The 13,616-nt window shown below is 18.4% G+C and overlaps 1 protein-coding gene across 9 annotated transcripts in view; it reads right to left on the bottom strand.

Annotated features, from left to right (window-relative positions):
- LOC129618494 (sodium/potassium-transporting ATPase subunit alpha) overlaps positions 1 to 8,595 on the bottom strand; it is a 69,862-nt gene extending 61,267 nt beyond the window's left edge. For 4 of the 9 annotated variants that reach the window (XM_055533283.1, XM_055533282.1, XM_055533281.1 and 1 more), the window contains exon 1: positions 3,541 to 3,567. In XM_055533283.1, coding sequence (XP_055389258.1) covers positions 3,541 to 3,552 — 12 coding nt within the window. In that variant the 5' untranslated portion in view covers positions 3,553 to 3,567. Of the gene's footprint in view, positions 1 to 3,540; positions 3,568 to 6,527; positions 6,599 to 6,959; positions 7,105 to 7,198; positions 7,502 to 8,207 lie in introns of those variants that run through there. The other 5 variants (XM_055533285.1, XM_055533289.1, XM_055533286.1 and 2 more) reach the window with 5 other exon arrangements.
- Positions 8,596 to 13,616: the final 5,021 nt, after the last annotated feature.

The following is a 13,616-nucleotide window of genomic DNA, read 5'->3' as shown; positions in this document are numbered from 1 at the left end:
TTTTTTTTTTCTCTCTTTCTCTCTCTTTTATTTTATTACATTATAAAAGATATTTTATTATTTGAAATTTCTTCATTAGCATTTAAAACTATGTATCTCAATTTTAAGTCATAATCATGAAAAAAAAATGGAACAATGAAAAGGTGAAGCATATTTAATTAGTAAGACGATAACCCTAGTAACTGGAGCTTATAAATATTTACATATTTATTTTTTTTTGTACAATAAAAGTATGTACGTATCTACTCCTATATACCACAATCACAAATGTATTATAAAAAAAAAAAATATTTAAGAAGAATTGATTATGAAATTGAAAACCGATGACTGACTCATCACTAATATTGTTTTTAATGAACACACAGAAAATTGATAAGAAAATTCATTTTGTATATTCTTATAGTAGAGCGACTATGTATAAGTACATATTATTTGGTTTACTTCAATATTTATTTAATGCTTATTTCTCAACAAATTATTAATATAATTTTTTTCTATAAATTACGCAAATCCAAAAAAATATCGTGAAAAAACAAACTCTCTTATACATATTACACATTACTGTCAACAATAATAAGATCAACAATAAAGCTGAGACAATTCCAAGAAAAAATATTTAACTCGTCGTAAAGAGTCATATGAGAGCATTCTTAAGTTATTAATTATTACGAGTATATACTTATTGTATAATAATTAAAATCTAGATTTATAACAAGTTTTTCTTATTTTTCAATATGCTAATTAAAAATATGATTAGGTAGTTTCTTGATTAAGGTAGTTTTGAACCTTAAATGATTTATTTAAAATTTGAAATAGTTTAACATTACATATTGTGCTATATAGATATAATTATTGCTAATCACATAATTACACATAAATATAAAAAATCTAAATATCTTTTAAATGATATTTAAATTATTTCAATAATTATAAGGTATTTAAAACACAAAACTTGATATTATTAGCATGAGTATATGTATGTATATTAAGTTGAAACGAAAAATTAATTAACTTCAATTCTTTATAACACTATGCCGAAATTGGTTACATTTTAAAAAACTTTTAAATTTTTCATCTAAGTAAAATTGCTTGTTTGAAAACTAAAATTTTCTACTCGTATAGCGAATTTTTTAGTATTTTTACATAATTTGTAAAGTTTAAGAATCACATTAAATTTTAATATATTTTAGGATGTTAATAAAGAAAATATATAACAAAAAAAAAAAAACAGCACATGTGTACATTCATATATTAGCTATATAATCTATATATTTTCACTGTAAATTAAATTAACAAGAAAATCTGACCTGATCTACATTATATTTATTAATAAAAAAAAAAAATTATGCATACGATTTTTGTAAAGTGTAATGCATTTACATAATATTATTATATTTGTATATGATAATTTGCATTCATACGTAAAGAGTTTAATTATGTATAAGAAAAAAAAACAAATTTTTTTTTTCATATTCATATATAATTTACATATAGATTTATGATTAGTTGATGATTGTAAGCTTTTTGCGGTAAAAATTTTGTTTACAAAGAACAAATAAAATGGCATAATAAAAAAAAATATAAGTATAACGCTTTTGTTTTTTATATATTCTCTATATGTATGAAAAATTCCTAACAAATTATTTACATTTTTTTTATATATTCCAATTAATTACTATATATATATATAATTATTGCATATAATTCTCATATATTAAAATAAAAATAATATAATTATGTACACATAATTATAACAGCTGTTCTATTTAACTGATAAAATCTAATTTCAAAGTAAATATTCGATACTTATCTTATTTTCAAAAATTAATCTCTTTGTATATATACACATATATATATGAAATGAGAATATAATTTGATTCTTATTTAAATTGTTAATACAATTATTTTTCATATATAAAAGTAAAACATTAATACATAGACAGAATTTTATATTTAAATAAAGAAAGAAATATTATTTAAATAAATTTATTCAAAAATGCATTTCAAATCTTTCATAATAATATACACTTAAATTCTCTCTTAGTTAACACTAGTTTAGCATAGTATTATCCAAATAAATCTAGTTAAAACCGTTCCATATAAAATAATTCAAATGCAGAAGCTCAAAAAAGACAAATGTAAATTATTGCTTGTCATAATTAATTTGTTATTTGTACTGTTTTCATTTTTTTTTTTTGTATATTAAATAAAAACAGTAAATTAATAAAATAATTAGTATTTAAGTATAAGTAGAATAATTACCATTATTTTACATATAACAACTTAAGCATTGAAACGAAATTTTAAAAGAAAATTTTAAATGATTTTTTAAGTTATTATTTTTATTGATAAAACATAATGAAGAATTTTTTTGTTGCTAATAGAACAATTTTATGACTTCTGTTTTTTTTTTTTGCCTAAATAGAACAAATAATTTTATTTCTTAATTTAGAAGACTAGGTAACAAACGAACCATAAAAAAAATTTTAGAAATTTCTAAAAAAAAAAAAAAAAAACAAAATTTCATAAGCTTACATACGCATATACATAGATGAAAAAAAAATTATTTCCAATTTGTCGAAAATAAAACAAAAAAAAATGAAAATGTTTTATTTCATAATTTATGACTCATACACCATTTATTAATGTTTTGACGTCATTTATTTTCATACACATTTCCCAAAAATATATTTTTATGCATAAAAATAAAAAACAAAAAAAAGACAAAGAAAAATGGTATTGAAGATTTTCTTAATCAGAAGTAATGAAAACAAGAGTAAATATGACTAATATAAGAAAAAAAACAAAAAAAATGAAAAAGAAATTTAAGGACTTTTTGAATTATGAAAACAATCTTAAATTTTTTAATTAAGAAATAAGAATACGCAAATGAAATTAACAAAATTTTTCTCCATGAAATTTTTTCATTATTCTTAAACAGTAAGTAATTATTCAGATTCATGCTACATGTTACAGTTATCGAAGTCTTTGGCTATAAAATGCAAGAAATGAGAATTATTTTCAAATAAAATAGCGCTATATTCAACGAAATTCAAATCCTAATAAATATATATAATTAAAAGAAACTTAAGAGAATACAATTACTTTCTTACATTTACAATATACTTATTACATAATTGCATAAAAAAGAGAATTTCAATCCTCTTTCAATTCATGACAAAAAAAACAAAATTTACTTATGAGTATAACAAAATTATTTTAAAATTATTATTATAACAAAAAATTTGTTTAAAAAATCAATATTTTGTATTTATGATTATTTTCTGAAGAATAAATTTTATAAAATAAAAATACTAAAAAATAAATAATAAAACTTATATTAAATCTTAAATTATATTTTAATTCACTATAATGTACTTATTATTTCAGAGCAAATTTAAATAGAAAATTTTATTGTTTTCAATAAAAATTTAATTCAGTTTTTCTCATACATTCCATCAATAAATTAGAAATACAATGATTGTTTTATATAAAAAAAAAAAATAAAAATTAAACAAAAACAAAACAGAAAAAACATACCTGATTACTCATTATCCTTAAGAACCTAAATTATACGTTTCTTATAATTAATTTGTGAAAAATAATATTATGATAATTAACTTGATTTTTATATTTAATAAATATAAGGTACGATTTTCTTAATTAAGTGAAGAATACTGCTTGTTTAAATAATTATTTTAAAACTTAAATTTAAATATATGGTAAGTCTCTAAAAATACAATTAAACAAAAAAAAAAAAATAAGTAAAAAATTAGTTTTTCAATTTTTAAAATATTTTTTAGAAAATATTGATTTAGTTCTATTTCGGTTTTCTTATTTGTTTTTCGATTTTTTATGTTAATTAACTTTAATTTATTGTATAGCCTTTAATTTATATACATATATATATATATATATATATATATATTAATGCTATAAATGTCCTTTGAAAATCATTAAATTATATAAGTATTTTATTAGTTTTTAACATAAAATAATTATTCCCTACACATTAATATTTCTAAGTTTCTTTTATACTTAAAATGTATACACATAATAAATATAGGCCTTTTATTTTAAGAGAAAAAAATTTTCAATAATTTTCTCTTATGCAATTACTCTCTTTCTCTCTTATTCTTTTTTTTTTTCTATTCAATACTTAATGAGAACCTAAATAATATAAAAAAATTTTAGTTATCTTTTTCGAAAATATGAATTGAAATTTATGAAATTTCGAAAAATAAAAGCATAAAATTTTCCATTTGAAAATATTTGCACGCTCAAAATTTTTTAAATAAAAAAAAGTTGATGATGATTTTATTAAAAATGTTAAAGAAAAGTCGACAGAGAATAAAAAAAAGTTTTTCAATTTATAAAATATTTTTTTTTTTCTTATTGTTGGAAAATGACATTTTCGAATTTTATTAAAATATTTTTAAAGTAATTTTTAAATGTATATGTGTATATGTAGAAGAAAAAGTTTGATCGTATGGTTTTGTAATATATAACAATATATAAGTATATAGAAATATATACATAATATTTATGTAAAGGAAAGAAAAAATTCATGTCATAATAAAAGCTTCAGGAAATTCTTTGCAAGAATTTTTTTTTTGTTTTTTTTTTGTGTTATACTAAGGGATGTTACGCAATCGAATATTATAGTTAACATTCTTTTTTTTTTCTTTTCTTTTCTAATATTAATAATTTTTAAGCATTTTTACTTAATTTTGAACTTGTACATATATTTGCTGAAAAATAGTTTTTTTTAAATAAAAAAATATTTAATTTATAATTTTTTTTTTATTTCAATTTCATTTCTAACACAAAATTAAGTTCTACTACAATTTTTAAGGCTACTATATGGACATAGAACAAAATAAAATTTTATTAAAATAATATTTTGCTTAAAATTTTCACTATTGACATAGAAAATTTAAAAAATTAGTAAATTAATTTTACATTTAAAATTAAAAATTTGGAGCCAATATAAATTTAATAGCTACAAAATATTGTATATGTACAGAAAAGAAAATTCTTTCTCAAGATTACGTAACATATCATCATTATTATCATCAACATCAAGAAACTTTTAGGTATATGTAGCTGTGTATATATGAAAATATTACAAATATGAAAATGATTGAAATTAAAAATTTTAAATTTTTTATTTAAATTATGTTTTTTCTTTTTTAAAATGTTATGTTTTTTATTTCAAGTTCTGAATAGATATAAAACAGAAATTCTGACATAATTTATAGATTTCTTGTAATATTTTAATTCTAAAATTATGTAGAAAATTTTCAATTTTAAAATTTCATAAAAGAAAAAATTCTCGTATAGTGAGGTTTCTAAGTAAAAAGATTATTGCTTCAAGTTCGATTCAAGAACATATTTAAGTATGTATATATAAATAATACAATAATACAATAATCAACTAAAATTTTTATGTAAAAGAAAAAAAATCAACGAAACGACAAAATAAAAAAAGTTGGAAAAATCAATTTTAAGAACAAATCAATAATATGAAAATTAAGAAGAAATTCTAAATTTTTCGTTCCTTCTAAAACTAAAATTTTCGTTTAGAATTATAATTTCGTTTTAAAAAATAAATTGCATACATGGACGAGTTTAAGAAAAATTTTTTTAAATAGAAATTTTCAAAAATTTTTGTTTTTAAACATTATAAAATTTTCATAAGTGTGCGAAAAAATTGAATTATTTGAATAATTATAATTTATATACTGTATAATATACTTATATATAAAAAGAAATATTTTTTCAATAAGTTTATAATATATTTATATCCATATGTATATATATATATATATATATATAATTTGAGAGAGAAAGATATATAATTTGACATTGGAGTAAGAATCGGCGCACTTAGAACATTTGTTTTTTTTTTCGTGTGTTTTATTACAATTTTGTTTTTTTTTTTCATATTAATTTTTTTTTTCATTTTTTATGTAATAAGTTCATGTATAATTTCATTATTTCTTTTTTCAAAATCGAATTTATTGCAATTTTTTTTTTTTCTTGTAAAATGTAAGTTATTTTTCTTTATTTCTTTTTTAAACACAATATTTTCATACAAAGAATTTCAATTTAATTTACCAATTGTTTGAAAAACACAATTTTCCTGTTTTGTAAATTTTTTATATTTAATTAATCAATTGTATAAGTTTAATTGTTTTAAAAATTATGTAAAAATTAATTATAATTTATTTTTTATTTCAATTTTTTTTTTTCACTGTATTTGATAGTAAAAAAATTTTTCCTTGGAATCCGAAAAGGAAAAAAAAATTCTAATTCTAATTGTCTTTTATGCAATATCAAACAACAATAACAACAACAAAAAAAAAAAGAACTAAATTATTGATTTTTCGCAAAATTTTCTAATGTTTTATGTATATATATATATATACAAATATATGTATGAAAAACTTTATATTATGTTATACATGTATAAAATAAAATACACTTATATATACTTGTATTATATCATATATATATATATATACCTTTTATCCTAAATTTTGACTGGAATTATTGAAAAATAATTTTTTTTTTTATAACACTTTTCAAATTTTCACTATTTATTTTAATAGTTAATTTTTTTATTTATATATATATATATTTTTTTTTCAGGTACAAATATTTAATGATTTTCAATTATAAATTTTCAGTATGAAAGAAAAATAAAATTAATAAATTTTGATATATTAAATTATGGATTTTAATCGGTTCGGCAAGAATCATTAAAATTTTCAAAAATAGAATTTTAATATTATATAGTAAAGCTTTTATTTTATAATTATCTTATAATTTATAACAAAAGAAAAAAAAAACAAACAAAAATCACTTAAAATTCAAAATTTTGAAAAATAATAAAAATAATTTATAATTATAAAAAAAAAAAAATTTTTTTTTCCCATATAAAAAATTTTAAATACCCCAAATAAGTATTCGGTTTTTAATAATTTTATTAAATATAATTTTATATATTTTATTTAATATATTTGTTTTTTTTTTTTTTTTTTTTATAACTTTAGAGAACTGATATACTGACGATTGCTAGGTGTTAAAAATCAGTTCTCCCTCGCACACTTAATATATATATATATAATATATATTATATATATTTATATATATATATATACAAAAAAAAAATATAAATTTAAAAATTTAAAACCAAAAAATTATTAATTTATCAGCAGCAACAACACTACTACTACCACCAACAAAATAGCAGTAGTAGAGAGTAGCCCGACTAAAACGAATTATTAGCTAAATGATTGTATCTGATTTATATGTTTATTATATTTTATTTCTAATATTTTAGTAATATACTATAAATTATTAAAACTCTTTTGTTTTATTATGTACATAAAAAAAAAAAAAAATTTTTTTTTTTCTTCTTTTCTCTTGTCCAATATCTTTTTTCTTCTATTCTACTATTCGATTTTAGAACCGTTCCACGCAATAATCAAAATTCCACTGAATAAGATCTCTATAATATTCTTTTTGAAATACTTATTGGAAAAAAAAAGTATGCAACATAATGAAATAGTAAAAAAAAAAAAGCAACAAAAATTAAGCTTTTTTTCATATTTAATCTCAATTTTTCATTTCCCTTAAATTGATGTAAAAAGAGAGAGAATTGTAAAGAGAATTTTTTTTTTTTTCAACTCGGATAAAAAGAGCGAGATGGTGAGACTGTGAGAGAAACTCGTCTTTACGTAAAATTTAAAATTGCTAAACTAATATTATTTTAAGTATTTCAATTTTGTTTTTAATTTTTATGCATTTTATAATGAAAAAGTAATTAATTTTAAATTATCGGAATCAATTATATTTTTATTTTTATTCTCAAAATATGCACACTATATTGAAAATTTTAAACAAAATCGATTTTAGGAAAATTTGAAATGTGAGAAAATGAGATTTCAAAAAATACAAGAGAGTATGAGTTTGAAACAAGAGAAAAAATTAAAAAAAGCTCTAGGAAAACAAAATTTATGTAATACTTTAAAAATTTTTCATTTAACGGTAAAAAAAAACTTAATTTTCTTGCTTTTACTAATTTGCCAGAACCGTTGTTTTTTTTTTTTAATTTTCTTTAATAAAAAATTTTATTTTTTAACTTTTTTAAAAAAATTGTTTTTTTTTTCTTTTTTTTTTAACTTAAAATTAATTCGTACTTTAATAAATTACAAATTTTTCTCGTTTTCTAATTTTTTTTGCTTTTCCCGTGTTTTGTGTTTGCTGTTTTATTCCAATTATTTTTCTCTTTCTTTTTTATTCTTTTTTATTCTATATTATAAATTATAAATTTGAAATATTGAGAAAACTTTTGATTTCTATTTATGTTTTAATATCTTTTTCCCCTTTTTTTAACTTATTTTTCTGTATCTTTCAAAATTTAACAAAAGAAAAAATCAAAACGCGATTTTATTAATTTATTAATAAAATTATTTTTGCTCTTTTTCTCAAAAAAAAAAGATTTTTTTTTTTTTACTTATTTGAATTAGCTAAATTTTATAAAATAAATTAATAATGCGCGACCTTTACAGAACTGGGATCAGCGCTCGACTGACCGAATTGTTGAGAAAATGAGAATTTAGAGATTTTTTTCTTCTTTTTTTTAAAAAAAAAAAAAACAAAAAAAGACACAAGAAAAAAAGACCGAATGAGAAAAAGCCGAGTACAAAAAAAAGAAAACTTTTTCATTTTACTTTTCGGGGCTTTTTTCTTGCTCCTTCAAAATATGGTTGTTTTTTTTTTACATAGCCTAATATATAATACAAATGTATATATTTTTATAATATATCCTATATTTTTATACATATTTTAATATTATATATATTCGAAAAAATTAAAAACTTTGATTTCAAACTAAAAAATTTTTTAATATAGAATTTTCCATTTTATTTCATTACTTGTTGTTGTTTTATATAATATTTAAGCTTTCGAATACTTCATGCTTTTGATTTTGCTCTTGTTCTATTCAAAAATTACATTTAAACTTACAGTATATATATATATACGTTACACTATGTATATATACTAACTGAATACAATAAAAAGCTAAAATCTTAATATAACAAACTTAATCTATATACATACATAATTATATATAAATGTAAGAACATATAATATAGGTTGAACGATAAAGAAAATTTTTCATATTATAATAATTATTGCTAAATCTACTTTTTAGCTTTTTCATATACAAATAAATATACGAGTATACAGAAAAGCTCATAAAAATCAATTTTGGCATGAGAGAACATTTTATGTTTTACAGATGCAACATATATTTGCGAATTCAAATTTATAAACTTATATACCATATACATAATACATAACACGTAATACATAATATAAAAATATATATTTGAAAAATTTTATATAATTCTGTTTGAAAATTATAAAACAAAATTCAATTTCTTTAGAAGCTTTTCCATTTTCTTCTTTTTTTAATTATAAAATGTTTTTTTGTTTCTACATTTTCTTATTGTAAAATTTAATGATTTTTAATTCTTTTAACCACTATTTTCTCTTATCACCTTTACTTTTTTATATTTGTAAAATTATCGCATTTTCTGTTATGAATACAAAAAAAAAAAACAAAGAAAGAAAAATTGTAAAAAATTATATGATTTCAAGGTTCGTGAGAGAAATTGGGAGTACCTACTTATATTAAAAATTTAAAATAGAGACAAGGAATTGGAAAATTAGTTCTTTGCATAGAGAAAAACAAAAATTTCGAATTTATATTGAAATTGTATAAATATACTAAATCAAAATGTATGAGAATTGCAGAGAACATTTTAACGGTGTTAGTAGTTCACATATTTTATATTTTATAAAAATTTAAATTATGAATGAAAAAATTTTCTTAAAATTCTTTGTTTTTGAATTCGAACATTAAATTGGTCTATGATTTTATTTTCATAAATAATGAATTCCAATAAGTAATAATGTGCTCAAACGTATTTATATTACCTCATATTATACAATTATTACAAATACAACCGTACTACAAAATATATTCAATGAATTTCAAAATTAAATGTTGAAATGCACCTGTAAGGTACCTATATGTTTCAAAATATTAATTGCTGATCTTATTTTTTCTTAATAATTTACAAATTATTACATTCAAATATATATATATAAGCACGTATATTACAAAATAAAATTTCCAGAAATAATTGGATTTATAAAAAAAAAAATTGTATTCAAACTAACCTAAGTGAAATAAATATCATATAATTTCTTTTTAAAGTCTTAAATATATACGGCTTAATTTATCAGTCCTTGAAATTTCAAACAAAAAAAAAAAATAAGAAAAAAACAAACAGTTTAATATTTCCAAACATTAAAACAAAAAAAAAAAAAATTCAACAAAATCTCCAAAATATCAAGTGAATCTTTTTATTCGAATAAATTTATACAATTGTATATGTGTTCAAAATATACTTATATACATATACGTTTATATACACTTATATAAACATTATATATCAATAAAATAAAGTTCATATTCTTATACAACGAGCGAATATCCTTGTTACATCTATTTATTTTTCATCGTCTCTCGTTTCAAAATTTTTATTTTTTTTTTTTTTGTTTTTTCCGTTTTACTTATTTATTATATTTTTTTTTATATTTTTGATGACTGTTTATAGTAAAATATGTCAACTTCTGACATCATTTGGTTAAGGGGTAAATAATATGGATAAAATGAAAAAAGAAAAATTAATGCTCCTTAGAGAGAAATTTTCCTATATACATAGTACTTTTTATTTAATAGATGGACACTGAACATAAATAATTTTTTTTTTTTTGTATTTTGTTATGCAGGAGCAAAACATTTTCATTCAATTGCTAATGCAATTTTAATATGAAAAAAAAAAATTAAAAGGGAAAATATATACTTAGATTTTAAAAATAAATTATTAAATAAGTGTTATATACAAAACAAAGACAAAATAAAAATACTTATAAAATTTTAAAATGTTAAAGTACATGAAAAACAGCAAAATAATGAGAAAAAAAAATAAATGCCAAATAAATATTTTAAACCGAATTATTATTGTTTCTACCAATTTAATATTAAAATTATAATATAGTTATAACAACAAAGAAAATAAAATAAGAACAAAAAAATATAAAAATGTCGAAGGCCAAACTAAATTATAACAAAAAATTTTCCTTTACTTCTTTCTCTTTCTATATAACAATGATTCAGAAATGATGTTGTCATTAATATGCCTAGAAATAATTTTTCTTTAGCATTTTGTATTTTTGTTTTTGTTCTTATTATTTTCTTTTATGAGCTATATTTATAAAAACTTTAAACAAGAAATAAAATAGAAGAAAAACAAAAAATAACAGAAAAATAATTTTTTTTTTTTTGTATATTGTAGGTACCTACATAAAAAATACTACACAGACAATAAGACCACTGGGAAAATTTTTTTTTTGTTGTTTTTTTTTTTTCTCTGTTTTCATTATGTGTTTTGAACTTAGAATAAAAATATTCTGTCAATATTCGTACATAAAATAATTATTTTGTGTATAAAATTTTAATTTTAATTTTTAAAATTAGTTTTGAAAAAAATATAATTTTTTTTTTTTGTCTAATATTCAATTTTGACTCACCGTTTTTGGGGAGAGAGACGAGTACGTAAAATGAGAAAAAAAGGAGTAAATATTCTGAGTACTAATGTATAATGAATTATTTGAATAAATATAGAATGTTTTCCAAAGTGTCGTATTAATCAGTGCGTTTTATCCAATCCAGAAATCCAAGAAAATTCGAAGCTGATCATGTATTGTTAAAAAATAAGAGATTTAATTATAAGAAATGAGAAAACGAATTGGTAAATTCTCAATTTTAATTAATCTGAAATTTACGAAAGAACCAAGACATACATATTAATAGAATTAATTTAAGTAATTGATTAAATTTATTAATTTGTAGGAGGAATATAACATGTACATCTGATTCTCAAATAACTATATAAGTGAAAATACACAACCAGAGGCTTTTTGTGTACATGTAAAAATAAAATAAACAACCGAATTGTGTATATAATTATTTCTTTATTACAGATTTTCGAAACTTGATTCAGCAAAAAAAAACCAATAAATTTTTCACGTTCTTTTTCTTAAGTAATTTTTAACTCACATAAAAACTCAGAAAAATTTGTACGAGTATTCTATTATATAACTAATAAAACTATATATTTAAATAATAATTAATATTAAATAAAAATTTAAAAGAACAAATAAAATAAAAAATTATTTTCCTTTTATAATTTTTATAATTTTACAATTTTCTATTAAAATACATAATTTTCATAATAAAAAAAATATATGTACTCCTCTTATATTTTGACATTTCATTACTTTCATTTTATTTTCACTCTCAAATTACAATTCGCATGACATTTACATAATAGTATATACGTTTGTATAAATAAATTTTTTTTTTATTTATTTGTTCTATTTATCCTTTTTTTCATATGTAATATATTTTTGTATTCTATATTTAGCTATTTAATATCATAATATTATGTAAAGAATATATATGGACATAAGATATATATGATTATGTATATCAATATATTATTGTATTTGGAAATGTCACTTAAAAATAAATAAATATACGATGTTCATATATATATATATATATATATATATAAATGAAAGCCATTTAAGTTAATAATAAAATAATAATTAAAATCATTTCTTTAAAAATGAAATATTTTAAACTAAATTTTATAGAACTCATTTATTTAATTTTGTAAACATAATGGTAAAATAAATGTAAAATTAATGTAAACAGTTTATTCTTGCAAATAACAATAACTCTTTTGAGTAATTATATGGCAAAGAATTGTAAGAACAATAATTTGTGGTGAAAGTTTAGTGAAAAGTGTAAAGTGGTGAAAATTCAGTACAAAAAAAAAATACATTCTGCTTTAAAAACAACATCAAATATCAATCTCAATTTGTCATTTCAATATTCCAATAAGTCTCAGTATAAAAAAAATGTTCATGTACAAATTTATATTAAGCGCTTTTATATGAGAAATAGCAAATAATTTATATATATACCTATTACAATAGATAGATGCATAAATAAAATAATATCCAACACGGTATATACGGTTAAAGAATAAATCTGATTTTCATCCCTTTTATACCATTTAAAAGAATGGTGATTGACACACGGATCATCATAATATTAAGATAATAACCATCGATATATATACATACATATACATAAACAATATATGAAATGAAAATTTAAAGGATCTCTTGAAAGAATGAATATTATACTTTTTTTCTTTTCAAATTTAAAATAAAAATAAATATTAAGAAAAGAATAAAAAAGTTAGACATTAAATTGAAAATCTTCATGTTTTATAAAAATATTAATATTATTATATGTAGATACGTTATATGTATGTATATTCACAAACGCATTTATATTCATGTGTATATAATATAAATTTAAATATAATATAATAAATAATATAATATTACAAATAAAATTTAATAAAACAATAAAAAAAGGAAACAATAATTTAAAA

The sequence above is a fragment of the Condylostylus longicornis genome, unplaced genomic scaffold, assembly GCF_029603195.1.
Source record: "Condylostylus longicornis isolate FDR11 unplaced genomic scaffold, ASM2960319v2 ptg000007l, whole genome shotgun sequence".
Classification (NCBI taxonomy): Eukaryota; Metazoa; Arthropoda; class Insecta; order Diptera; family Dolichopodidae; genus Condylostylus; species Condylostylus longicornis.
The sequence above is the reverse complement of the archived record's forward strand: the minus strand, read 5'-3'. Positions and strand labels throughout refer to the sequence as shown.